Below are 27946 nucleotides of genomic sequence, written 5' to 3'. Positions count from 1 at the left end.
AAGCGGTCTGTCTTAAAATTTCCTTTGCAAACACTGCTGTGGTTTAACAGGAGGCACGAGGTGGCTACTGCAGCTCTTTGAACTTGCACGTTCTGGCACACACACTATGTGCTGGCATATAGATGTGAGCATCACTAACCTTGCCGAGGAGTTATATTTTGTTGCACTGACACTTCCTGAACAAGTGCACACAGATTTGTGGCGAACAATTCTTTGCACTTTAGAAGGCTTGAAAATGCTCATCCACTCCATATCAGACATGTGGCCTGGGGCTTCGATTATGAAGTTACTCGGGTGGCAGCACTTGGATTCATACAGGTCACTGTCACTCTGACATCCTTCATTCCTGGGGCCACATGACATCTCAGACTTTTCCATCAAGTCATGACAGTCCACATCCAGCTTTTCAGGTGGCTTTGCATCAGAGCAGTCGGTCAGGCCCAGGTAAACACTGACATCATGCCACTGCTTTTCATCAGGTAAAGATGCTGAACTTTCCCAGAGCTGCTTCTCTTCATTCTGAAACCTAATCCCACCACCTTTTGATGATGTTTCATGGATCTTGCACAATGTGATTTTGTTTTCGGGTTCACTCTGGATTTTTCCACCCAGAGACCAAGACTTTTGTTTTTCCATTAAGTCTTTTGTACACAGAGATGATAAAGCAATTATATTTTTTTCCCCAGATTCAGTATTAATCTGTAGTTTCTTCCCTTTGCATACCTCACAAGAAATCTTGTCTGGCCTATTTTGCTGAGCCAATGTGGTCTCAAATTTTAGGTCCTTAACCAGTGACTTCTGACTTTTCTCCTTCTTAGCATCGACTTTTAGGTGGTTATTGTCAAGGTCTGATAAACACATGTCTCTGCTATAGTGGCATTACAAAAAAGGAAAGTTATAAAACACTTGATATCATTATTCTAAGTATTTCTCATATGCCTCATTAGAGCTAAATCCCAATAAGACCCACTGGTCTGATATGCAGAGCCCACTTCCAGCCTGATCTCCTCCAGGAAGCCTTTTTGACCACCAAGCTACAAGCACTTCCCCTTTCTCATCCTTAACTTCTACTGTACTTACTTTATAAATGACCCACTCCCACCAAATCAAGGATACTACATAAATGTGACAAAACCTGTTAGCATACCTTACTTTAAGATTTTTCATGTTGCATGTATTCAGGTATTCTGATCTGTATTGGTCTGATCCCCTAGAAAACACAACTCTTTCCTTTCAAAACGGCATATAGGCCATTTTTTGCTTTTTAGGAGTAATCCCAACTCATCAAGTACCTCTCAGTGGCACTGACATATAAAGAGGAAAAAGTGACAATGTTAGGGGATTTTGCCCACAAGAGAACCCTGGGTGGAACTGGTGTCTACTGACAGTGGCAGCAGCTGGGCCACAGAGCAACAGGGTAATAACTTCCAACAGAGGCCCCAGAAGGAAAGCACAATAAGAGCTGCAGCACAGCTGAATTCCTGCTACACTGCCTGTAGCAATATTTTACACCGGTTTCCTGCAGCTACTAATCCCACTACATTTTCTTCCAGGGAAAGGAGATGCCATCAATGTCAATCCAATCCAGATCTGGGGAACTTCTCTACTCCCTCTTCCTTTTCACGGCTTCTTATAACATTTCTGCTTGAAAAAGCAGACTAAATTTAATTGTTTAGTTATTATGCCTGCTAACTTTATATATTTATACTTTAATTTTACAGAAATTGGGTACAAGTTAGGAAAGTAGTCTCCTATTGATAAGGCAAACAGGAAAATCAGGCTGAGGGCAGGGATCTCAAAATAACCTTTAAACAACTTTACAAAATACTTCATGTTAAGTCAAAAAAGAATTCCAACTTAAGTGTGTGTTTATATGTAAATACGTATAAGGTCTGAGAGCTAACGAAACAAATTGCATTGTTATATTTTGTGCATGTACAAGAATGTGACAACAAATACCACTATTCCATGTAGATACACCAATACAAATATGTTTTTTTAAAAAAATTTGAGAGCCAATATGCCAACCCTTAGTGTTGAGCTCCAATTGCAGATAACAATGCCATTTTTGACGTTATCTCTTGAGGTAAGTATTAAGTCCTATGCATCTTGCTATTCCCTATTCCTGGCCTAGTGCCTGAATGCTGTGGGTGCTGAATGAGTGAATAACTGAATGAAGGACTGGTTTACCTCTGGCCTATCTTCTACCCAATACAGATCAGATCTAATGATTTTACTTTTATCAAGTGGCTAAATTAGAATCATGCCTAAAATTCTCAAATCAGGTCTCACCATAACCTAGGACTATTATTAATTTTAGCTCATATATAGTATTTCCTACTACATGAGGAATGGTAGTAGGTCCTGGCCTGTGGTAAACACAAAGTAAATATTGATACAATGATGAAATAAAAGCCAAGATCATAGTAACAGCATATTCTAAGATTACCTGGATGTCAGGGCTTTCGATTCCTCAATCTTTGAATCATATATCTGAATTAATTCCTGAGAATTTTCCACATTGAAATTAAGAAACTGGAGATCACTCTGTTGTTTTACATAAATCTGCCATAGATAGTGATAAATCAATATAAAATATAACAATGAAGCTAAATGGAGGCTACAATTTGTCACTTTCAAACCTTAATACATCAGATAGTTTGCTAGAGAAGTGTGCATTGCTTGCCTTTATTCTCCCTAAGTTCACCCTAATATTTGTTAGTATGGCTGACTTTAAATTACCATAAGCAAGACCCGATCGACTATGCTAAATGTATGGCTAGTGTAGTCAGGATTCCAAAAGTGCCATAGACAAAATTAACCAGTGTACAATTTCTTAGTCTGTTCATGAACATTTCCTTCCTAACAGTGAGAGAAAGATAACTGGGAACATACCTGTCTCAAATTATGCAGTTCTGAATTTGTACGTTCTTGTTTTGACTTTGCGATATCCAGTAACTCATCTTTCCTCTTTTCTCTCTCTACTATTTAAGAACAAAAATTATTAAACACTTTTCATCAGCCATATCAACATGAACCTCTCCATTTCTAACAATATAACAATTAACAAAGTTGTTGTGTTGTTCCTGAACTTACCGAGAAGAGCTTTACTCTATGATTCTGACTAGATTCTTTTTTTTTTCAGTAGATTCATCAAATGGACAACTTTACAAAATACTTCATGTTAAATCAAAAAAGTATTCCAACTTAAGTGTGTGTTTATATGTAAATATGTATAAGGTCTGAGAGCTAACGAAACAAATTGTATTGTTATATTGTGTGCATGTACAAGAATGTGACAAAAATACCACTATTCTATGTAGATATACCAGTACAAGTATGTTTTTTTTTTTTAAAGCTTGATAGCCAATATGCCAAGGTTTTTTTAGGAGTTGAGGTTGAAGCTACCTACTTAGCATGCATGAATCCCTGGATTGGATCTCTAGCATTTAAAAAAAAAAAAAGCCAAGAGCAGCATGGCACATGTGTCATCCAGCTACCCCATAGGCTGAGGCAGGAGGATACCAAGTTTGAGGCCAGCCTCAGTAACTTGGCAAGACACTGTCTAAAAATAAAAAATAAAAAAAGAGCTGAGAATGTAGCTCAGTGATAAAGTGTCCCTGGATTCAATACTCAGTATGGGGGGGGGGGGAGGCGGGAACCAGAAAAAAAAAGGTTTTTATTTTATTTGAGAGAGAGAGAGAGAGAGAGAGAGAAAAAGAGAGAGAGAATTTTTTAATATTTATTTTTTAGTTCTCGGCGGACACAACATCTTTGTTTGTATGTGGTGCTGAGGATCGAACCCGGGCTGAACGCATGCCAGGTGAGCGCGCTACCGCTTGAGCCACATCCCCAGCCCAGGTTTTTATTTTTTATACTTATTTTTTAGTTATAGTTGGACACAATATCTTTTTTAAAATTTTTTTTTATTTTTATGTGGTGGTGAGGATCGAACCCAGGGACTCACACACGTGCTAGGCAAACGATCTACCGCTGAGCCACAATCCCAGCCCCGAGAAAGGTTATTTTTAGATGGAAGGCTTATTTGTCTTTCTTATTATAGGAATGGGATGGGAATGATTTCCAAATCTCTATACTTGATATATGTTATTTTATTTTTAACTTTTTTCATATTATACAAGTAACTTAGGACTGTTTTCATTGTTAAAAAAAAATCGAATAACATAAAAAAAAAAACATGAAAACATGACAGGGGAAGAAATCACTATTTTTGCCATCATGCAAGTTAATGTGATAGAATCTCGCAATTAAGTCCTTCTTAAAATTCTCACTGACTAAATTATAAATTCTCACTGTACCTCTAAGGAAACCTCATAAGTTAACAAATGAGTTTCTATTTGTAAAAGCCAGACACTCTTTTAAAGGTTTCCTACTTCCTAAAAACCCTTTTCACTTGCCAGATAATCACAATGAGAATTATCTTTAATATGCATAGGGATACAGGTCAAGTATCCCTAATGGATTCTAAGGAGGCTAGCAGGAAGATCTCATGCTTGAGCCTAGCCTGTGAAACTCAGTAAGACCCTGTCTCAAAATAAAAAATAAAAAGGGATGAAGATGTGGCTCAGTAGTAAGGAACTTCTATGTTTAATCCCCAGTACTGGAAAAAAAAAATGTAAGCATGCTAAAAATACTGTTTAAAGTTACCTACAGGCTGTAAGTATAAGGTGTATATGAAAAAATAATGAATTTCCTGTTTAGGACTCAGGTTCCATCCCTAAGATGTTTACTTATGTACGTGCAACTATCCCAAAAATCCCAAAGACGCTGAAACACTTCTGGTCCCAAGTATTTTGGATAAGGGATATTCAACCTCAATCTACATTCTCAGTTTTTTAGTGCAAAAAAGACTAAGAGAGGTACTTTTTAAAATCTTCACTTTTTGCAAAGACTTTATAAATATTTTGCTGAAGCATGGATATTTTAGTGTGACCAGATTTGCAGTAGGGCATTTATATATATTATACATACATACACACACATATATATGTATGTATATATATTTTAAACTTTTCTGTTTAAAATTTTGTTCTAATTAGTTATATAGGACAGTAGAATGCATTTTGACACATTGTATAAAAATGGAGCATAATTTCTCATTCCTCTGCTGTACATGGTGCTGAGTCACACCAATAGTGTAATCATACATGTGTATAGGGTAATAATGTCTTTCTCATTCTACTCTCTCTCCCAACCCCACAGCCTCACCCCTCCCCTCACTTCCCTCTGCACAATCCAAAGTTCCTTCATTCTTCCCTACCCACCGCCCACAAATGAATATTTTTTAAAAGTATTTTTAGTTGTAAATAGACACAATATCTTTATTTATTTTTATGTGGTGCTGAGATTCTAACCCAGTGCCTCATGCATGCAAGGCAAGTGTACTACTACTGAGCTACAACCCCAGTCCCACAAATGAATATTTTTAAACTAGCTTCAAAACGTGGAAAATAAGAACCTACAAGAACTAAACAATCTAAGGTACTGTACCAGAAAAGATTAATGTTATTCTTAAGGAGAAATTATTTCACAAAGAACAGAGAAATCAAATAACAAAAAAATTGGGGCTGGGGTTGGGGATGTGGCTCAAGTGGTAGCGCGCTCGCCTGGCATGCGTGCGGCCTGGGTTTGATCCTCAGCACCACATACAAATAAACATGTTGTGTCCGCCAAAAACTAAAAAATAAATATTAAAAAAAATTCTCTTTCTAAAAAAATAAAATTTAAAAAAATTTAAAAAATAAAATGCTTTCCATTGAGCTTTAAAAAAAAAATTAGGGCTGGGCATGTATCAGTAGTAGAGAATTTGCCTAGCATGTGCAAGGCCATAGGTTCCATCCCCAGTACCACAAAAAAAAGAAATTGATAATAGAAGATGGAAATGTTATTATTCTGATTTGATCATTACACATTGTATACATACATCAAATTCTCATATTGTATCCCATAATATTTACAATTATTATGTCCCAATTAAAAATAAAATTTGCCAGCAATTCAGGAGGCTGAGGCAGGAGGATCACAAGTTCAAGGCCAGCCACAGCAACTTAGCAAGGCCTGGTCTCAAAAATAAATAAAAAGAACTGGAGATGTAGTTCAGTGGTAAATACTACTGAGTTCAATCCCCAGTACTAGGGAGAAAAAAAAAGACCCCTAATGATAATGTTGGTTTCTAAAACCGGATGCACCTGAAATGGAAGTTTACAACTTTTACATATGGTTCTTTCATAAAATAAGCTTTTTTCACATTATTTTCTCTTAGATGGAATAGAATAAAAATATTTGCAATCACTGTACATTTGATACATTGCAAAAACATTTAAGAACAATATGCGCTGCAGACTCAACTCTACCCAGACAGTATTCTGTTGGTGTTTGCTAGTGGATACAGAGGACCATGCAGAAAAAAGAGTGAGGAGTCCTCTGTGGAAAGTCACACCCCGCACACTTCATGCTCAGGCCTCCAAAGCAGATCTAAGCTCCATTTTACTTTTTCCTTTTTTGGGGGGTGGGGTGGGTGGGGTGGGAGTGGTGCTGGGGATCCAACCTAGGACCCTGAGCATGCTAAGCAAGCACTCTACCACTGAGCTGAGTGTCCAGCCCTTGATTTATTTCTTTATATCAGACAAGTCAACACCACACAAAACCACATAAAAACAATGAACTGGCATCATTTATATAGTTACAGTTTATTTGAATTCAATTATATGCATAAAGGAAAAAAGAAAAATCAGTTATTTAAACAGTGGAAGTGCCAGGCTTGGTGGCACACACCTGTAATTCCAGTGACTCCAAAGGCTGAGGCAGGAAGATTACAAGTTCAAGACCAGTCTGGGAAATTTAGCACTTAGCAAGACCCTGTCTCAAAATAGAAAATAAAAAGGGCTGGGGATATAGCTAAGTGGTAGAGCACACCTGGGTTCAATCCCCCGTACCAAAAAAAAATTGGATGTATAAATAAAGAATGATCAATCAAAAAGAAGGGAGCCCTGGATGGGTGTGGTGGTTCACACCTATAGTTCCAGCTCCTTTGGAGGAGGACTACTTGAGCCAAGAGGTTCAAGGTTAACCTGGGCAGTTGAGACCTTGTCTGCAAAAAAAAAAAAAAAAAGAGAGAGAGAGAGAGAGACTGTTAAAATATCCCATAAACTTTTATTTTTCCTTTGACATTCCAGGGCATTTTATTTATAACATTTTTATAATACTAAATTCTTTTTTTATTAATTTTTTTTAATTGTTGATGGACCTTTATTTTATTCATCTATTTACATTCGGTGCTAAGAATTGAACCCAGTGCCCCACACATGCACTGAGCCACAATCCTAGCTCTGTAGTACTAAATTCTTTGTAGACCTATGAGCTCCTAAGAATTAGTAAAATTACTAATACACAAATGTTGATCCAAAGATTCTCCAAATTCAATGGTAAAGCTAGGGATATGCTACATCTTTAGTAACATAAAAAGTAATATAATTTTGAGAGCCAGCAATCCTAGAAACAATGGAAACAGTGACCTCTGATGATAGAAAACTGCACCTTCCCCACAATTTATTTTTTTGGTGGTACTCAAAATTGAACCCAGGGCCCTGTATAAAAGATTCGCTTAGCAGAGCTCTGCCACTGAACTAAAAAGGGCTGGGGAGCCCTTTTTTTTTTTTTTTTTTTTTTAAGAGAGAGAGAGAGAGAGAATTTTTTAATATTTATTTTTCAGTTTTCGGTGGACACAACATCTTTATTTTACGTGGTGCTGAGGATCTAACCCAGCGCCCCATGCATGCCAGGTGAGCGCATTACCGCTTGAGCCACATCCCCAGCCCTGGGGAGCCCTTTTTTAAAAAATTTTATTTGGAGATGGGGGGTCTCGTTAAGACGTCCAGACTGGATTGAAACTTGTAATCCTCCTGCCTCAGTCTCCTGAGTAGCTGTGACACAGGTGTTCATCACCATGCCTGGCTTCCCCCAATCTTGAGTCACAGAAGATTAAAATTAAGAATTCCATAGTATTTGAAAAAAATCTTAAATATAATACTGTTTTCTTCTCCTTTAATCTGTAGAAATGTATTCTTTTCCTAGAAGGAGGAGTACTGAGGCTAGGTAACAGTGTACACCAAAAAGCGTTAATCTAATTTTCTTTCTTTCTTTCTTTTTTGGTGCTGGGGATTGAACCCACGGCTTTGTATATATGAGGCAAGCATTCTACCGACTGAGCTACATCCCCAACCCTAATCTAATTTTCTATTTGGAACTTCACCTCCAAATCTATGATGTTCCTAATACAAACTACTGAAATGAAAGCCTAATAAAACTTTCGATGACAGGGGTGTAAACAAGCTCTACACATCAGAGATTCTCAATAGGGAGCGGGAAAGGACAAGTCATCACTAGTGGAGATTCTGGGGCAGTTTTCATGTTATCAGAGGAGTCAAGACTGCAAATGGGGAAACTTGCTTAGTCAAGGAAAATGCATCGGCATTCTTATTTTAGGGTCATACTGATGCATATGAATATACTTACACTCATGACTTACACATGAATATTTTTCCAACTGCAATTACTACAGGTAATTAATTTGCAAATTGGGAAAATACTGAATTCCTCATTTTTATTGGGAATTTGCAGAATTATAAACATTGTCCTTGCCAGGCAGTGTAGTGCATGCCTGTAACCCAGCTATTTGGGAGGTTGAGACAGGAGGACCGCAAGTATGAGGCTGGCCTCAGCAACTTAGTGAAAACCCTGTCTCAAAAAAAAAAAAAAAAAAAAAAATACTAGTGCTGGGGATGTAGCTCCGTGACAGAGTGCTTGTCCAGAATGTATGAGGCCCTGCATCAAATCTCCAGTACAATCAATCAATTAATAAACAGATGGGAAAAAATTAATTAATCAACAGATAAGTAAATAAACATAAATAAATAAATGGGCTGGGGATGTAGCTCTGTGGTAAAGCACTCCTGGGTTCAATCCCCAGTACTACAAAATAAAATAAACATCCTCCTTACATCAATATATAAAATTCTTTTCAAATAACTTTTTTTGGGGGGAGGGACATGGTCTTGCTCTTGCTGAGGCTGCCTTCAAAATCACGATCCTCCTGCTTCAGCCTTCTGAATGCTGGGATTACAGGTGTACACAACTGCACCTGGCTTAAATGAGTTTTAAAGGAATATTATGCTTTCAGTGAGAAGAAGAGTGATAGGCTCAGCACAGGTCCTCATCTCACAGAAAAGGGAACAGTTACTTGGAAGCTTAATTACAGTTAAAATTCCCTGCCTGGTCCCTCACCAATTCCTCAAAGGGCAGTAAAAACAAAATAAAACACCAAAACCTGTTTTGAGACAGGTGTATTTCCACTAGCCTGTCATAGCAGTACCATAGAAAGTTTAGGTTATTAACATTTAACTATTCAATCACTGTAATTATTATTATTTATTTATTTTTACCAGTAAAAGCCAATTCGTCATGCAGGCAGCTTTTCTCTTGCTTAAGGCGAATGATCTCTTCTCGCTGCTCATTATTTTCCGTTGTCTTTTCTGTTAGGTCCTCTTCATAAACAGAAGGAAAAAAATTCCTCAAATAAATACTGGCTTCCTAGGAAGCTATACACTATGAAGAACCCTTATGTCCTCAGCACAAACTACCAGTTAATCTGAAAGCTGGACATCTGGCCATGTTCCTGGCAGCAACACTAGTCCAAGGTTTTGCTACCTCTTGTCTGGCTGGTCTCCTGCTTTGGCCTTGCCCCTCCTGCACAGCCCGGCTTGCACACAGCAATCTTTACAAATAAAAACTGCCCGTGCCATTTCTCAATAAGAAGTCCTCCTACTGAACTCAGAATGAAGTCAATACCCTTCGTTGCAGACAATCTCAAAGCCAGTGTGACCTGGCTATGTCCCTTTCCTTGATCCTCTCCCCCTTCTTTCCTTCAGCTCCTAGGACATGGATGAATTAAAAGGAAAAATAAATTCAGCTTTTGGCCTCTGTTTCTGGCAAAGATCTAAAATCCTGGCTTTCCTGTCTTCTGTCACTGGAAAGACTGCACCACAGTTTTTGCTAATGAGGTTACTTAGGAAGGGCCAGCCCCTAGGTAGCTTCCAGATGGCTCTGGGTACAGCAAGATCTAGGGATTAAGAGAGCTGGAATTTTCAGCCCTACCCACTGCCTCCCAGAAAGGGAGGCAGGCCTGGAGACTGAGTTCTATAAAAATTTCTGAACAGGAGATTTGAAATTTGAGGAAAACTGGTTTGGTGAATACATGGACATATTCAGGTAGCACTCCAAAGAAGGAATAGGAGCTCTATGCATGGAATCCGGCTCTTCCGCCTGCTGTTCCTGAATTGTGTCCTTTATAATATACCAGAAAAGGAGGTAAAGTGTTTCCCTGAGTTTTATGAACCATTCTAGGAAACAATCCAATCCAAGGAGGTAGTTACTGCCAGTCAGAAGTAGAGGGGACCCCCTGAGATTTGTGACTGGTGTCTGAAGTCTGTCTTTAATCTATGGGGGCTAAATCATATGTGGTGGCACATACCTATAATTCAGTGACGTGGGAGGCTGGGGCAGGAGGATTGCAAATTTGAGGCCAGCCTTAACAATTAAGAGAGACCCTGTCTCAAAAAAATAAAATAGGGACTAGGGATGTAGCTCAGTGGTAGAGTACCCCTCAGTTCAACCCCAGAACCCAAATCATCATCATCATCATCATCATCATCACCACCACCACCACCACCACCTGTGGGATCTGACACTAACTCCAGGTAGACAGTGTTGAGTTGAACTGAACTGAATTTTTGAACACTCAGTTGGCATTGAAGAAATGGAGAATTTGTTGGTGTTAGAGGAAAAAAAAAAAAAAAAAAAGTCCCAACCTTAAAACTCACCCTAGTGCTTCTGCATTTTCTGTTTCTTCTGCCTGGAAGGGTTTTTTGTTGTTGTTGTGTTGTTTTGGTTTTTGGTACTGGGGATTGAACCCAGAGGTATTTTACCATTGAGCTACATCCCCAGTCCTTTTCAATTTTTTTTTTTTAAGGATTTCTTTTTTAGTTGCAGATGGACACAATACCTTTGTTTTGTTTATTTATTTTTTTATGTAGTGCTGAGATTGAACTCAGTGCCTCACACATGCTAGGCGAGTGCTCTACCATTGAGCCACCACCCAGGCCCTCCTTTTTAATTTTGAGACAGGGTCTGAGTTGCTGATCCTCCTGCCTCAGCCTCCCAAATCACTGGCATCATAGGTGTGCACCACATGCATGGCCTGTCTGGAAGGTGCTTGGCCCAGGTCTTCATAGGGCTAGTTCTGCCCACTGTCCAGTTTCAGTTCCCCTGCTAACTCTTCCAATTTGCTTCCCCAGTCCAATGAGACTAAATGAGTCTATTTCCTTCATTCTCTGTTCTAATTCCCAATATCCTACTTTTTTTTAAGTACTGAATTTATAAAATATTTATACAACAGAATTTTTTCACTTGAATATTTCACTGAAAAATGGACTAAATATTCAATAAACACTGAATATTTACAATGTATTCCTGAATTATCAAGTGTTGATCTAAAAGAGAGGACAGAGTCTATTTCCACTAACGCAGGACTCATAATATGATTGCAATCTTAGCAGAAGCTACAAATGAAAACAAGATCTACAAAATTTACCACAGGTCAAGATTTAAAATGCTGAGTCTTTTAAATTACATTAGCCAAGATAAAATTTCGTAATTTCAGAATTTTTTAGTTGAAAGAAATGTAAAGAGTCATTTGTTAAGGAATACACAAGAACCTTCTCCACATCACTCTCTTGCTTGGTTTATCCAAGACGACTTTGCTGCCTCCTGAGGCACTTCACACTACATAGAGGCAGAATGATTCCCCTGCCACAGTTCTGTAGCTGCTTCTAAGGTGGCCTGTTCCACAGTAGGGTAGTCCTCTCGTCTAATGCAGCAGCCATTTATAAAATGTGATAGTATGGGTGCAGATTTAAGACTAAAATAATAGCTCCTCACCAGGCACAGTGGTACATGCCTGTAATCCCAGGAACTCAGGATGTCGAGGCAGGAGGATTACAAGTTCAAGGCCAGCCTCAGCAGTTTAGTGAAGCCCTAAGCAACTTAGCAAGGCCCTAACCAACTTAGTGAGACCCTGTCTCGAAACATAAAAAGGGCTAGGGACATGGCTCAGTGGTTAAATGCCCCTGGGTTCAATCCCCAGAGCAAAAAAAAAAAAAAAAAAAAAAAGATAGCTCTTCAATCAGTTTATTCTGAACCTTCCAACCTGCCCAAGGGGAAAGGCCAGAGAAAAATAGGGCTGCCTCCATACCCTTTGTAATTTAAAGTCTGACACCATCACCCATATCCACATTTAAATATATACACTATATATAACAAATATATACAAAGGCATTTGGCAAACTTTGCTTCATTTCACTATAAAACTTTAAGAATCAGAGAGAAGTGAACTGACATGGCTTTGAATCATAGGCTTGGTCCTACTTCAGACACCAGCCACCAAGGCATTCTGGCAGACTGTTAGTGGTGACTCCTCATCCCTCCCTGCATATGACTTTGCAATGCCTCCTGCACAGAGCAGTGTATTTCCCCACTACCTGACTTTGCGCTCAGCCACATCACTTGCTTTGGCTTGGTCCTACTTCAGACACCAGTCACCAAGGCACTCTGGCAGACTGTTAGTGGTGACTCCTCATCCCTCCCTGCATATGACTTTGCAATGCCTCCTGCACAGAGCAGTGTATTTCCCCACTACCTGACTTTGCGCTTAGCCACATCACTTGCTTTGGCCTACAGAATAAAGCAGAAGTGACGCACGTCAACTCCAGGACTCCATCTTAAGTGTCTGCTTTTGTGTTAAGTTTTGGCTTCACTGTGGGAAGAAATGCCTCGGCTAGCCTGCTGATGAGAAGACCCATGGAGCAGATGAGCTTTTTGAGAGGTCTCTGAGTCCAACCAAGACCAGCCAAATCCCTCTTCCAACACTGAATTTAATAATTGTCAGGACCCATGCTGCTGAGACACTGCCACTGTCTGTTATGAGCCATATACCAGCAACTGCTAACTGATACAGCTACCTAAACTATGGCAAGAGTTTTTTAAAAATATGATACATTATGCAGTTTATCCCAATTTTATTATTTATCTTGTAACACAAAAATTGCAACATAATTGCATGTAAATGAAACAGACATTTCATGTTAGAACCCAAAGCCAGGAACAGCCCCATTCACTCTAAAATGAAGGGAACCCAAATGAAGAAATATATTCCCAACATAGCATATACTTGCATCTCTTCCTTACCTTTTAATTTATTGACTTCGATCTTAAGTGTCTTCAATTTCTGCTTATAATCTTGCTTTTCTTTCACAATACAATTCTCCACCATCTTAGCATCACGTAAAGCATGCTCTAACATTTTAAATTTACCCGAACAATCTGCAATGTGATTGACTGCCTCAATAATATCTTTGTCCTAAAAACCAAGTTGAAAACTGTTAAGCTACATTTTAGAATTCCAATTAATCAGTAAGAAAAGATTACATTTACTCAGGCCTCATAGTGCCCCAGTTTCTTTCTAAGCACTTTTCATGTTACTCATTGATCTTCACCGTGACTCTATGAGGTAGACACTACTACTGCTGAGTGATGGAGGAATCAACAGACTCCTAAAGGGATTGTTACTTGGCCATGACTGTACAACTAGTTAGTGATGGGGCCACCATTCGAACCCAGCTGACTGGCCTCAGAAGCCATGTGCTATCATTATACCTTACTGTCTCTTGGAAAGTTTAGAACCAGACAATATGATGACCTAATATACTGGCACAGCAAGAGAAATGGTGGCAGCATTTAGACTGGGAAATTATTCTCTGCATTACAAATAAATCCCTTAAGTCCAACATTTCCTCCCTTCTTTCAGTTCGTTAAGATGACCAGACTCTGGCCAGACATGGTGGCACACGCCTGTAATCCCAGTGGCTCAGGAGGCTGACACAGGAGGATCTCAAAGCCAGTTCAAAGCCAGCCTCAGCAATTTAGCAAGGCACTAAACAACTCAGTGAGACCTTGTCTCTATATAAAATACAAAAAAGGGCTGGGGATGTGGCTCAGTGTTTGAGTGTCCCTGGGTTCAATCCCTAGTACTAAAAAAGGGAGACAGGACTCCAAGACTCACTATGAGCATAGCCAAATTAGAAAATATTATTATTGAGGGTCTTTGAATCACAAATAGGTATGTACTAAAAATCCAGTTAAACAATACCTAAAAGTCTAAAATAATAAGAGTTTTCAACCTACCCCACTCTCCTGAAATAACTATTATTAACAGGTTTACCCCTACTTAAGCATAAGCATTTTTTTGCTACAACATCATATATGCATTTTGGAAAAAAAAACTTATTCTGCACATCTCATATTAGGAGGATTTATAGGGAGATAAAAAGGGTTGGAGCAAACCATTCAAAAACCAATGGCGGACTGGGGTTGTGGCTCAGCAGTAGAGTGCTCGCCTAGCATGGGCAAGGTCCTGGGTTCGATCCTCAGCGCCACATAAAAAAAATAATAATAATAATAAAAGATATTTTGTCCAACTATAACTAAAAATAATTATACTAAAAAAAAAAAAAAAAAAAAACCAATGGAGCCAGGAGCGGTGGCACACGCCTGTAATCCCAGCAGCTCGGGAGGCTGAGACAGAAGGATCATGAGTTCAAAGCCAGCCTCAGCAAAAGTGAGGTGCTAAGCAACTCAGTGAGAGATACCCTGTCTCTAATAAAATATAAAATAGGGCTGGGGATGTGGCTCAGTGGTTGAGTGCCTCCAAGTTCAATCCCTGGTACCAAAAAAAAAAAAAACCACAATGGAAAGGTTGGGAGTGTAGCTCAGTGGTACAGTGCTTGCCAAGCATGTTGAAGGTCCTGGGTTCAATTCCCAGGCCTGAAAAACAAAACATCCAAACCAACAAAAACTGTTGAATTACATGACCAGACCAATAGGAAACATATACACACACAAAGTCCTACTACATACAACAGCACAATTGTCAATGCCAGTAGATACACAACTGTCACTCTATCTCTTTTCTCCCCTGATAAGCATGCCCTACAGGGCATTTGTTCTAATACTATTATTTTTCATCAAAATAAAAACTCCAATTCTCCATGTGCTGCTTTTTCACAAATCCACTATTCTAATGTGGGGGGGAATATCTTTGCAGCATCTTCATTAATACTCACTGCTTTGCCAGAGAGTTTGCTAAGATGGACAGCATACTGTTTGGTTGGTTTTTGTTACTGGAGATTGAACCTAGAAGTGCTTTACCACTAAGATGCATCTGAAACCTTTTTTATTTTGAGACAGGGTCTTGCTAAGTTGTTTAGGGCCTCACTAAGATGCTAAAGCTGGCCTCAAACTTGAAATCCTCCTGCCTCAACCTCCCAAATGGCTGGGATTACAGGCATGTACAACCATGTCCCACAACCATGTTGTTACTGATGCCACTAAATTAATTTGTAGATTTTGATATCTGTTCTTTAATTTTAAAAAAGTTTGCCCATAATCACATCAAAACAATGTGTTGGGAAAAATTACAAATGAATTAGCATTATCATTCAACCTCATCCCCTAGTTACCAACTATCAAAGACATGTTACATTAGAAAAGATTATAGATCACTTTATATAACATTATGACTATATCAATTCTCTGACTGATAACAGCTTTCCTCTTCATTTAAAAAAAAAAAAAAGGGTTAGCAAGCAATTTGCCAATAACTTCACAATACCTAACAATGAATACCTGGGAAGAAAACAAGTCAACTCAGGCATGCTAGGCCATGGAATGGGCCTCGGAGACAAATGTCCAGAAGTGGAGTCCTACCTCCTCTCTCAATGCTTTGGGGACATGATTTTAAATTTGTTTCTCTCATTTCTTTTTTTTTTTTTTTAATTTTTATTAGTTATCAATGGACCTTTATTCATTTGTTTATATGTGGTGCTGAGAATTGAACCCAATGCCTCACACATGCTGGGCAAGCGCGCTACCACTGAGCCACAACCTCAGCCCTGTTTTTCTCATTTCTAAAATAAGAATTTAAAACAAAAGCAACTTTGGCAGCTCTGCATTTATGGGTGGCTAAGGGACTTAGGTGAGATAAAGTATGTGAATATGATTTGTAAACTACAAAATGCTCTGGCAACTGGAGATATAATTATTTTTAATTACCTTAAGTTTTATCATTGTAGTGAGAGCCTGTTCTCTAGCTTGTAATTGTCCTACCTGAGCAGAAAGTTCCACTAATGTGTTGCTGAGATTTTCGTTTCTAGCCTACAAGGGAACAACACAGAAAATACTCTTTGAGTCCTTTTAAATTTTTCATTTGTTACTAGCCACAATCCATGCTCACCTCCCTATTTTGTTTTTTAACTTTTTTTTAAGGAAAAAAAGTAGGCTGAGTAAGAATCATCAAAAAGGAATACAGGTTTCCATTTCTTCATTAACTCTAGCATCCTCTCAATATTTGCATTTGCCATACTGAATTACACTGGTTATGTTTGTAAACATGTCTATTTCCTAAAATTTTAATGTATAATTTTGGATTGTGGAGAAAGAAAAAAAAACAAATGAGAGCTGGATGCGTAAGAGATTTGCTTCCATGAAATAAAGTAGTTTTAATGAATTTTGTGCATTTTGTGGGGTGTGGATATACACCATTTTACATTTGTCAAAATCCTGTAGAATATAAAACACAAGGAGTGAACACTTATGTAAACTGTGGGCTTTAGTTTACATAAATGTTAACACCGGGACTCATCAATTCTAACAAGCATACCACTGCAGTGCATGCCATCTGCAGAGGGGAGGTTGTGTGTGTGTGTGTGTGTGTGTGTAGACAGGGCACATGTGGAACTCTCTGTACTTCCTGCTCTATTCTACTATGACCCTAAAGCTATTCTAAATAATAAATTTTATTAAAGATATCTTCCATTTTTCATGCAACATATTAATAGATTCTAGAATCATTTTTTACTTATTTTATAGCTAGAAATGAACTAGAACAGTACTGAAAAAAACTACATGCTTACTACATGCTTATGAATTAAGGCTCATTATATTACCAAGATCAGTACTGATATCATTATGAAACAAGAATATGAAAAACAGCAGCTTCAGGCACTGTGGCACATGCCTGTAATCCCAGAGGCTTGGGAGGCTGGGACAGGAGGATCACAGGTCCAAAGCCAGCTCAGCAACTTAGCAAGGCCCTAAGCAACTTATGAGACTTTGTCTCAAAATAAAAGAGGCTGGGAATGTGGTTCAGTGGTTAAGAATCCCTGGGTTCAATCCCCAGTACAACAACAAAAACAGCTGTCTTTTTCTCTACCTCATAACAAATTAGCTCAAAAAAGATACATCGACTCACTCATTAGACACACAAAATCAGTCTTACAGATATTATTACTAATATACTATTAACATGATATAGATATATTTATCATAACAGATAAAACTCAGAATTTAGAAAGCAGAAGTGTGTGTGTGTGTGTGTGTGTGTGTGTGTAAATGTGTGTTACTGGGGATTGAACCCAAGGCACTATACCACTAAGGTGCATACCCAGCCCTTTTTATTTTTTAAGACAGGAACTCACTAAGTTACCCAGGCTGGCCTGAAACTTGCAATCCTCCTGCTTCAGCCTCCCAAAGAGCTGGGATAACAGGTGTGCAACACTGCACCTGCCTAGAAAGCAAAATTTGAGTCTATCGAAACTCATTTCAGACTTTGAGAAAGGCTTTCCAAAACAATCCATTATGGATAAAATGGTAGATGCTATTAAACCAAATGGCAAAACAGTTCAACAAGGGTAATAAGGAAGCCTAACCTCCATGATAGGATAGTACCATGCTTCTGACTAAAATAGTACGAAGAATACAAAACTAGGATGGATGGATGGATGGATGCATGGACGGGCGGACAGATGGATGGAGATTGTCTACATACACATTAACAGCATATAGATATACATCTATGCACATAACTTCCTACATACATGCATATGAATTTTTAATGGAAATATTTACATCTAATTTTTCAATAACTGGATCACAGAATTTGGACTAGTAAAGCTTATCAAAAAATAAAGCCAACCTCAAGGTCTTCAGAGAGGAGGGAAGAATGTGTTGCCTTTTGAGCCATCTCCTGAAGCTGTAGTTGAGTCTTCTGAAGGACTGTTTGACATTCAGTTTGATTGGACTCAAGGACTTTTACCTTCTTCGTGAGTGACTTAATTATTTCAGTTCTTTTATGTAGTTCACCTGGGGGAAATTTCATCAACAACTTGTGATTAGATCTGATGCTTAAAAGGCAGTATTTTTAAGGGCAGTAGTTAAAGAGTAAAAACTGTATTAAGAGGGCTGGGGTTGTGGCTCAGTGGTCTGGTGCTTGATTAGCATGTGTGAGGCCCTGGGTTCAATTCTTTGCACTACATATAAATACAATAAAGATCTGTTGACAACTAAAAATATTTAAAAAAAAAAAAGTGCACTAAGACATTTCTTAGAAGATAATTCTTTTAAAACATTTTCAAGAGAAGCCTGGGCAATCTAATGAGATCTTGTCTCAAAATAGAAAAAAAAAAAATTTAAAAAAGGGCTGTGTGAGACCTATATTCAGTCTCCAGAACTAAAAATACCCCCCCAAAAACAAAAACAAAAAAACTACTCACATTTCATTGTGCAATACACAATACTGTATTGTACTTTAAAAAATGGCAGGCTGCAGTGGCACAAGCCTGTAATCCTAACTACTCAGAAGGTAGAAGCAGGAGACTTGCAAGTTCAAGGGCAGACTGAGCAACTTAGCATGATCATTTAAAAGGGCTGGGAATATAGCTCAATGGTAGAATTCCCCTGGGTTCCATCCCTAGTTCTAAAAAAGAAAAAAAGAAAAGAGAGCCAGGCATGGTGGCACACACCTGTAACCGCAGTGGCTCCTTCTCAGGAAGTCTGGCACAACATGAATAGATGTTCAAGATTGGCTTCAACCATCTAAGAAATTTCCTCTTGCCATGGCACACGCCTGTAATCCCAGCTGTTTGGGAGGCTAAAGCCGGAGAATCACAAGTTCAAAGCCAGGTCAGCGAGTCACTTAGTAATTTAATGAGACCCTGTCTCAAAAAAAAAGGGGGGAGGGCGGGCTGGGGATATGGCTCAGTGGTTAAGTGTCCTTATGTTCAATTCCTGGTACCAAAGAAAAAAATGAAACATTTCTTTAAGGAGCAACACAGAAGCCCCCTAAATATCACTTCCTGAACACAATGGCTCCAATTTTCACTTTCCTGGAAACCACCATAAGCTGAGTAATTAATCATTTACTTGCCTTTTTGTGTGTGTTTGTGTGTGTTATTGGGGGGGGGGGGTACTGGGGACTGAACCACTGAGCTACACCCCCAGGCCTTTTTATTTTGAGACAAGGTCTTCACTGCCCAAGCAATCTCAAATTTGCAATCCTCCTGCCTCAGCCTCCTAAGTCTTTAGGATTACAGACATGCACCATTTTGTTTGGCTCCATTTCCTTGCATCCCTTAAAAATACAGTTTTATCTGGGCTGGGAAAAAAGCTCAGTGGTAGAGTATATGTCTAGCACACACAAGGCCAGGGATTATATCCCTAATACTGAAAAAAAAAAAAAGATTCATATATAATATTGTATATAGTTTAATTTTAAGTGTATAAATACTATAGTTTAATTTGAACTAAGACATTTTTAGAAGATAATTCTTTTAAAACATTTTCAAACTATAATACTATAGTTTAATTTGAATTAAACTGTATGAATTCTATTTGCTTCTTTCACTTAAGATTATGATCCTGAGGGCTGGGGATGTGGCTCAAGCGGTAGCGCGCTCGCCTAGCGTGCGTGCGGCCCGGGTTCGATCCTCAGCACCACATACAAACGAAGATGTTGTGTCCGCCGAGAACTAAGAAAAAATAAATAAATATTAAAATTCTCTCTCTCTGTCCCCCTCTCTCTCTCACTCTCTCTTTAAAAAAAAAAAAAGATTATGATCCTGAGATTATTCACATTTATATAGCTCATGTCTGTCACTAAGCTACATAATAATCCACTAAATTATTACACCAAAATTTATTTACTTTTACTTTGCAGCTATTTTTTTTTCCAATCAAGAGTGGGGGTTGCCTGAAGAGGAAGAAAAGGAGAGGCAGAGAGCAGAGAAAGACAGCAGCAGAGAGGAAAGAAAGAAGAGGAAGAGGACAGAGAGCAGAGAGCACTTTGCAGCTATTTTAAACAATGCTGCTCTGTATTTTCTTTAACATGCATCTTGGTGCATATTTGCAAGAATTTCTCTAGAGTCTTGCTATCCAAAATGTGGTCCTTGAACCTATAGCTCTGACATCACCTGGGAATTTGTTAGAAATAGACTCTTGGGCCCCAGACCTACTATATCAGAATCTACTTTTTATGTATGTGTACTAGGGATTGAACTCAGGGCCTTAAACATGGTAAGTATACTTTCTACCACTGAGACACACCCTAGCCCAGAGTCTACCTACATATTAAGTCTGCTATCAATTCACATGTTAATTCCACTTAAAAGTGGAATTGCTGAATCACTGCTGGAACATGTTCCAATTGCTGGAAAATTTCTTATAAGAAATGTTATTTATCTCGTTTTACTAGATACTGAAAAATGATTTCCCCAAGTAGTTGTGCTGAGTCCCCCCAGCAGTGTATGAGCCTTCCCTTGGCTCCAATCTTCCCAGATACTAACCAGGCCAGACTCTCCTGTGCTTCCAAAATCAGAAAAAACAAGTGTATTTCAGGTGGGACGGCTGTGGACTTGGCTCCATATCTTACCAACACCTGACAATTTTTACCAGTCTGGTGAATTAAGGCAGCTCATTATTGTCTGAATTTGAATTTGCATTTCCCTAATTACTAATGAGAATGAGAAATGCCTATTTAAGTCTCATTTTAACATATACTGATGGCTATAGATTATCTTTGTCATATGTTATTTTTGTTTTTTACCACATTTATATAAGAGATAGATTATACTACATTTAATGAGCAATCTTTTTCCTTTTATGTTTATTTATTTTTTCTTTTTTACATTTATTTTATTTATTTATTTATATGTGGTGCTGAGGATGGAACCCAGGGCCTCACACGGGCTAGGTGAGTGCTCTACGGCTGAGCCACAACCCCAGCCCCATGTTTATTTTTTGAGCAATCGTTTTATTTATCTATTTATTAAGTACTGCGGATTGAACCCAGGAGTATCTTACTTCTGAGCTATATTCCAAACCTTTAAAAAATGATTTTTTTTTGAGACAGGATCTTACTAAGTTGCCCAGACAGGCCTAGAACTCATGATTTTCCTACCTCAGTCTTCCAAGTAAGTGGGATTACAGGCATGTGCTACTGTGCCCAGCTGAACAATCATTTTAAACACTGTATGTGTGCAAGTGTGGGTGTGGCCAGGGTAAAATCAGATTGTCATCAATGAAAAAATGGTACATATTTAGACTGTCATGTTTACAGAAACCTCTTTGTGGTACTCTACCACTGAGTCACATGCCACCCTTTTTGTTTCTTATTTTGAGACAGGTCTTGCTAAGTTATTGAGGCTGGCCTGGAACTTGCCATCCTCCTGCCTCAGTTTCCCAAGTCACTGGGATATAGGTATGTGACAGGCCCACTATAAGCTATTTTTGAGAACATGATAGTTTAAAAAGATGACCATTTTAGATCCTTAGAATCAAGTTCAATACCAAAAGTTTAAAATCTTTAAGTACACACGAAATGGCTTCTCATAGGACATCTTTATTCTTATTTTTCTTCAAAATTTCTTCAGATACACCCCTGACTCTCTCTCTATATTAACTGGAGTTTCCCAGCACCTTTCCCTTAGTTAAGTACTGAACTCCAGGACAGCAGGAATTGTGTTATTTCTTCTCTCTCTTCCCTATAAGTCCTTTCATCATGTGGCACACAGGACTGCACTATTCAGGCTGCTGAATGCATTTCTGACCTTCTAATTTGCTGCAACGTTCCTCCAAAGTCAAAACTTTCTGCCGATCCTCTTCCCATGAAAGAAGTTGTCGTTGATGCACAGCAACCATATCATTGAGTTCTTTATCTCGATCTTTCAATTCTCCAATGAGCACCTGTAGCTCCTTCCGTTGTTTCTCAATAGTGTAATGCTCAACTTCTGATCCAATGTTCTACACACAGAAAAGAGTTTAACATCAAAATAAAACTCAATAAATCAGCCAAAGTGTATCTCACAAATAATTATATTATTTTGCTGCCAATTCTAAATAAATTGTTTTATTCACTCTTAATAACAATGTATCAGGGCTAGGGTTGTAGGGCAGTGGTAGAGTGCTTGCCTAGCATGTGAAGTTTGCCTAGCATGTGAAGCACTGGGTTTAATAAAGGCATGGTGTCCATGTATAATTAGAAAAAAAAAATTTTTTAAATAACAATGTATCAAATTACTGCTTTTTCGTTTTTTGTTTCTTTGTAACAGGGATTGAACCCGGGGGCGCTTAATCACTGAGCAACATCCCCAGCCCTTTTATTTATTTTCTTATTTATTTACATGCAGTGCTGAGAATTGAACCCAGCACATGCCCCCACCCCCAACATGCACTAGAGCTCTAAAGACAGTAGGAGCTCTAGCTTAAAGACAGTAGTTTAAGCCTTCACCGGAGAGCTGAAAGCTGGATGTGGTGGAACGTGCCTGGTAGATAAAGATGGGACTTGGAAGATAAAGATGGGACACTGAGACAGAAAGATCTCAAATTCACAGCCACCCTGAATAAAAAGATATGGGGATACAGCTCAATGGTAAAGTATCCCTGGGTTCAATCCCCAGTAGTAACAACAACAAAAAAGTTCACCAGAGACTCATGCACATTATTATTAGTTTCTGAAAAATAAAACATACAAGCAAGTGATAATGATGAATTAATTATAGTTACTTGCTACTAATTAAACACAGAAAATGAAACTTGGAATCAAGGGACTCCAAATTACAAGACTTAAATTCACTTTTGTTTGGCCACTCATTTATTCAACAAATAATTACTGAATGCCAGGTGCTGGGAATACAACTGTGAGCATGCCCGGAAAGAAGTGTATATTCCAGTGCAGGAAAATTGGCAATAACCAACTAAGCATACAAAAAGCGCTCACCTTATATACTGGTAAGGTGCAAACCCTTGGCCAAGTTCATTTTCAAGACCCTCGGTTAAAACGGAGCCAGGCTACTGTTATTTGTGATATCAAGCTAGGTAACAGAAACACAGGTCTACTGTCATGGTTAAAAAATGAAGTCCTCAATCGGGCGCAGAGGCGCACGTTTGTAATCCCAGCTACTCAAGGCTGGGGCAGGAGGTTCCCAAACTCGAGGCCAGCCTCAGCAACTTAGCAAGGGCGTGCCTCGAAATAAAAAGAGCTGAGAATGGTGCTCAGTGGTAGAGGGGTTGCCATGCATGTGCGAAGCCCCGGGTTCGCCCCTAGTGCTGGCGACGTCTCTGAGTCTGGGCTGAGTGACATGTGTTAACTAGGTTCAGGGAACCGACGCAGCGCCCCGCTTTAGCAGCAGCCTCAACTGCGGCCCGCGGTCTCCTTGTATCCAGACGCGTCCAGCAGACAGCCGGGCGGCGCCACTCACCTGGCGCCGGGCTAAGAAGGTCGCCGAAGGGATCATAGGTGTCGCCTCCGCCCGCGGAGAGTCGGTGCGGGCGCGTCACCTGGGAAAGGCCATAGGGGCGCCTGGCCAGAGCGGCGGGGGTGGCCCGGCCCCGCGCCCCCGCCAGCCCCGCGAGCCCGCCCAAACCGCCCGCCGCGCGATCGCGCCTACGGCGAGACAGAGGGGCCGCTGGGTCTCGCGAGACTTGGGGCCTCGACGGTTCAACTCGAGAACCGGAGTCTAATCCGCACAACATGGGTGTCCTAGGGACCGCGCAGTCACCTCCATAGTTCCGCATCGCCCCGGTTAGTCTGATGATGGGCGTGGCTGTTATTTCCCATCTGCAGACGCGGGTGCTGGCAAGTGGTAGTTGCTGGTCGCTCTCGCCGATCAAACCGAGATCTCATAGGCTAAGATGAGGGGGAAAAGTAGCAGAGAACCGTGGTACTTTGTCATGACAAGATTTACCGCATTCTAGGATTAATGTAATCTTTTTCACATGTCTCAGTCACTACTTCATCCCCCTTATACTCCTCATAAAATATTTTTGGGAACTGAATTATGAAAAGGTGCCCATCACATCTAACCCTGGTGGCCCAGGGCCCTGATGTTGGACTCTGCAAGACAGATTACCAGATAACAAAAGGGCTTCCGTTTTTGTTTGGGTTGATTGTGAATTAGCAAAACATGACTGTGGTCATAAGAGACAATCCGGGAATGGAAAAACAAAGTGAAGATTTCTCGCTTTGAAACTTCGCCGATTTGGGGGTAATGATTTTGCCTCCTTAATTTAGAACCAACAAGATGATTATCTTAGAATTTGTAATCAAGCACATTATGACCAGTTGTTAGAAATAGCCCTCCCTATCGCTTAGACAGGGCAGAAGAGGCCATCTACTTGAGAGGCTGAGGCAGGATTCAAGTTAGGAGGCCTGCTTGGGTGATTATAAAGAAATAGCATTCATATGATCATAGTTGATAAGCAACCTCAAAATAAAAAAGGCTGGGAATATAGCTAGAGCACGTGCCCAGTATGGGTCCAGTCCCCAATACTGCAATAAAGCATCTGTTTGTAGATGACTGTGGAATAAGTCTTGGTGGTGAAGGTCAAAAGAATGTGGGCTGACCCTCAGTTTTTTTAACTGATAACATTTTAGCTCACATGCTTTTTATTTTTTGGTATTGAAGGCTGAACCCAGGGTACTTAAGCACTGAGCCATGTCCTCAGCCCTTTTTGTATTTTATTTAGAGACAGGGCCTCGATAAGTTAGTGAGGCTGGCTTTGAACTCTCGATCCTCATTCTCAGCCTTCGAGCCCCTGGATTACTGGCAGGTGCTACTGCACCCAGAAGTTCATATGGTTTTAGACTATACCATTTTAAGTTAAGATTGGGTATTTTTTGAAATAAAGTGTCACCGTTCACCAGACAACCCACATGCCTAACAGTCTGCAAAATTATGTGTACAGAGAATAGTAAGAAATAGAGTTCACATGATTATAGTTAATAAGCAAAAATTGAAGATGATAATGCTTTAAGTTCACTCCCTCAAATTTTCCTTAAAACCAAAACAAAATCTAAAAAAGAGAGTACTTTTATTAAAAATGACATAAAAGTGAAAGCTGCAAGAATTACAATGTGGGGCTGAGGTTGTGGCTCAGTGGTACAGCGCTTGCCTGGCACATGAGAGGTACTGGGTTCAATCCTCAGCACCACATATACATAAATAAAATAAAGGTATTGTGTTCACCTACAACTAAAAAATATTAAAAAAAAAAAAAAAAAAAAAAAGAATTACCATGTGGCCAGACACCATGGTGCACAACTATTATCCCAACAAATCAGAAGGCTAGGCAGGAGGATTGTAAGTTTGAGGCCAGCCTGGGCAATGCAGTGAGATCCAGTCTCCAAATAAAAATTAAAAGGGCTGGAATGTGGGCTGGGGATGTGGCTCAAGCGGTAGCGCGCTCACCTCGCATGCGTGCGGCCCGGGGTTCGATCCCCAGCACCACATACAAACAAAGATGTTGTGTCCACCGAAAACTAAAAAATAATAAATAAAATTCTCTCTTAAAAAAAAAAAAAAGGGCTGGGATGTGCCTCCGTGGTAGAGCACACCTGGGCTCAGCCTCCAGTATCACACATACAAAAAAGCATCCGATTTTAAACCCATACAGTCTAACCCATACTAAATTCCTGAATGGACTCATTCTAGTCTTCCGGCTTGATTTCCCAAGGGATGGAATTTACTAATGATCTAAAAGGTTGAATTCAGTATTTTTTGTTTTTCAGTGCTGGTATTAAAACTAGGACTTCGCACATGCTCAGCAAGAATTATCTTTAAAATTGTAATTAATGAACTATCTACAGAGTGTATCTTAACAGCAGATTTACACTTCATGTAATCCATAAAAATCCAGCATCCATATTTTTTAGAAATGAATACAATACTACGTATTTACATACAAAAATACATCTAGCAGGCATGATGGCTCACACCTGTAATCTCAGCGGATTGGGAGGCTGAGACAGGAGGATCACGATTTCAAAGCCATTCTCAAGGGGCTGGGATGTGGCTCAAGGGGTAGCGCGCTCGCCTGGCATGCGTGCGGCCCGGGTTCGATCCTCAGCACCACATACCAACAAAGATGTTGTGTCCACCAATAACTAAAAAATAATAATAATAAATAAATATTAATCTCTCTTTTAAAAAAAAAATTAAAAAAAAAAAAGCCATTCTCAGCAAAAGTGAGGCACTAAGCAATTCAGTGAGACTCTGTCTCTAAATTAAAATACAAAACAGGTCTGGGACTGTTTCTCAGTGGTTGAGTGCCCCTGAGTTCAATCCACAGTACCAAAAAAAAAAAAAAAAAAACTATGACTATATTTGCATTTGAAGTTGACTATTTCACCATGGCAAATCTCTTAAACATGGTAAGTAAGGCTGCTTAAAAGTTTTCATTTCTTTTTGCTAAAAAAAAAATACTAGACTATGAGAGTGAATAAAAGTCAATATTTTAGTCAGATTAAAATAGGTTACAATCTAAAGTCAAAGAAAAAGATTCACATATATGTGATCCACGAAGACAAGTTTAATCCTGCATTTTCCTAGAGTAACATCCACTGGTGGCTATGTAAGGGTTGAAAGTGCATTTGCCAAGAACTGTGAACATGAAGATTCTTTACATGAAATCACGTGTTGATACAGGCACACAGAACTCATCTAGCACCAGCAGAATACATACATAATACATGCCAAAAGGTCTTGATGGATAAATTTGCTTCACTAGGTGATCCTACTTAGTATAATTCAGTTAATGCAGAATTTCATTTTAAAATTTACATCTTTATTACACATCTTTTCTAAGACATTTAAAAAAAAAAAACACCCTTTCATTAAAGATTGTATTTGCATGGCAATGAACAATGATTTTCATGGGTTCTAAATTTCTCCTCCTCTTTCTCTCCCCTCCCCCACCCCATTCTAACTTTCTTAAAGGTGTCTATACCAATGTTTAACACAAATCGGAAGATTTCAGTTTGCAGCACCTGACTTAAAACTTAGAATCATATAATACATTCATTAAAATTATCAGTTTCTCTTGTGAGAGAAAGATATTTCAACTGTTATTTTCCAGACTATATTTGAACATGAGTATACATTAATTTTAATTGGTTAGCAGAATTTTACTCACATAAGGTATAGCCAGAACAGGAACTTCCAGCAGCTTTGAATGGCCTTCCACACAAGACAACAATAATGAATGTTTAAATGGATTGAAGATTAGCCCCTACATAATGACCAAACATGCTCCTAAGTATTCTTGAAAAATAAAAATTTTGGATGTACATATAATATTCTACCACATGATAATACATCACTTCTTTAACTATTTCCCAATTGTTCATTATGTCATCTACAATTATTGATATTATGAATAATATTGTGAAGAATCCCCTCATCCATAAATTTGTGCAAAACTAACCAGTCTTGCATACTATCCTAATACGTTAGGATAGTATCAAAGAAGTAGCTTACTGGATCAAATAGTGCACATGGTTTTAAGGCTTTTAATATACTTCACCAAATAATCTCCAGTACAGCTTACTATTACTACAATAGTATGTTGTTATGCCCAAAAAATGGACTTTGTTAGTAACAATGAAACAAACTCAACCATAAATCTATTATATTTTCACTCATACTAT

At 39.0% G+C, this 27946-nt stretch overlaps 1 protein-coding gene across 5 annotated transcripts in view; it reads right to left on the bottom strand.

Annotated features, from left to right (window-relative positions):
- Nucleotides 1-23932, bottom strand: part of CCDC62 (coiled-coil domain containing 62) — a 40735-nt gene extending 16803 nt beyond the window's left edge. The window contains exons 1-9 of one of the 5 annotated variants that reach the window (XM_081284479.1): nucleotides 23721-23931; nucleotides 22071-22263; nucleotides 18164-18330; nucleotides 16243-16344; nucleotides 13321-13492; nucleotides 9462-9563; nucleotides 2896-2984; nucleotides 2450-2565; nucleotides 140-868 (exon numbers count right to left, since the gene is read on the bottom strand). In XM_081284479.1, the coding sequence (XP_081140605.1) occupies nucleotides 140-868; nucleotides 2450-2565; nucleotides 2896-2984; nucleotides 9462-9563; nucleotides 13321-13492; nucleotides 16243-16344; nucleotides 18164-18330; nucleotides 22071-22263; nucleotides 23721-23756 (1706 nt within the window). In that variant the 5' untranslated portion in view covers nucleotides 23757-23931. Of the gene's footprint in view, nucleotides 1-139; nucleotides 869-2449; nucleotides 2566-2895; nucleotides 2985-9461; nucleotides 9564-13320; nucleotides 13493-16242; nucleotides 16345-18163; nucleotides 18331-22070; nucleotides 22264-23720 lie in introns of all 5 variants that reach the window. The other 4 variants (XM_081284480.1, XM_081284482.1, XM_081284481.1 and 1 more) reach the window with 4 other exon arrangements.
- Nucleotides 23933-27946: the final 4014 nt, after the last annotated feature.

Source organism: Spermophilus citellus (assembly GCF_964194105.1).
Source record: "Spermophilus citellus genome assembly, chromosome: 3".
In the NCBI taxonomy this organism is placed as follows: Eukaryota; Metazoa; Chordata; class Mammalia; order Rodentia; family Sciuridae; genus Spermophilus; species Spermophilus citellus.
The sequence above is the reverse complement of the archived record's forward strand: the minus strand, read 5'-3'. Positions and strand labels throughout refer to the sequence as shown.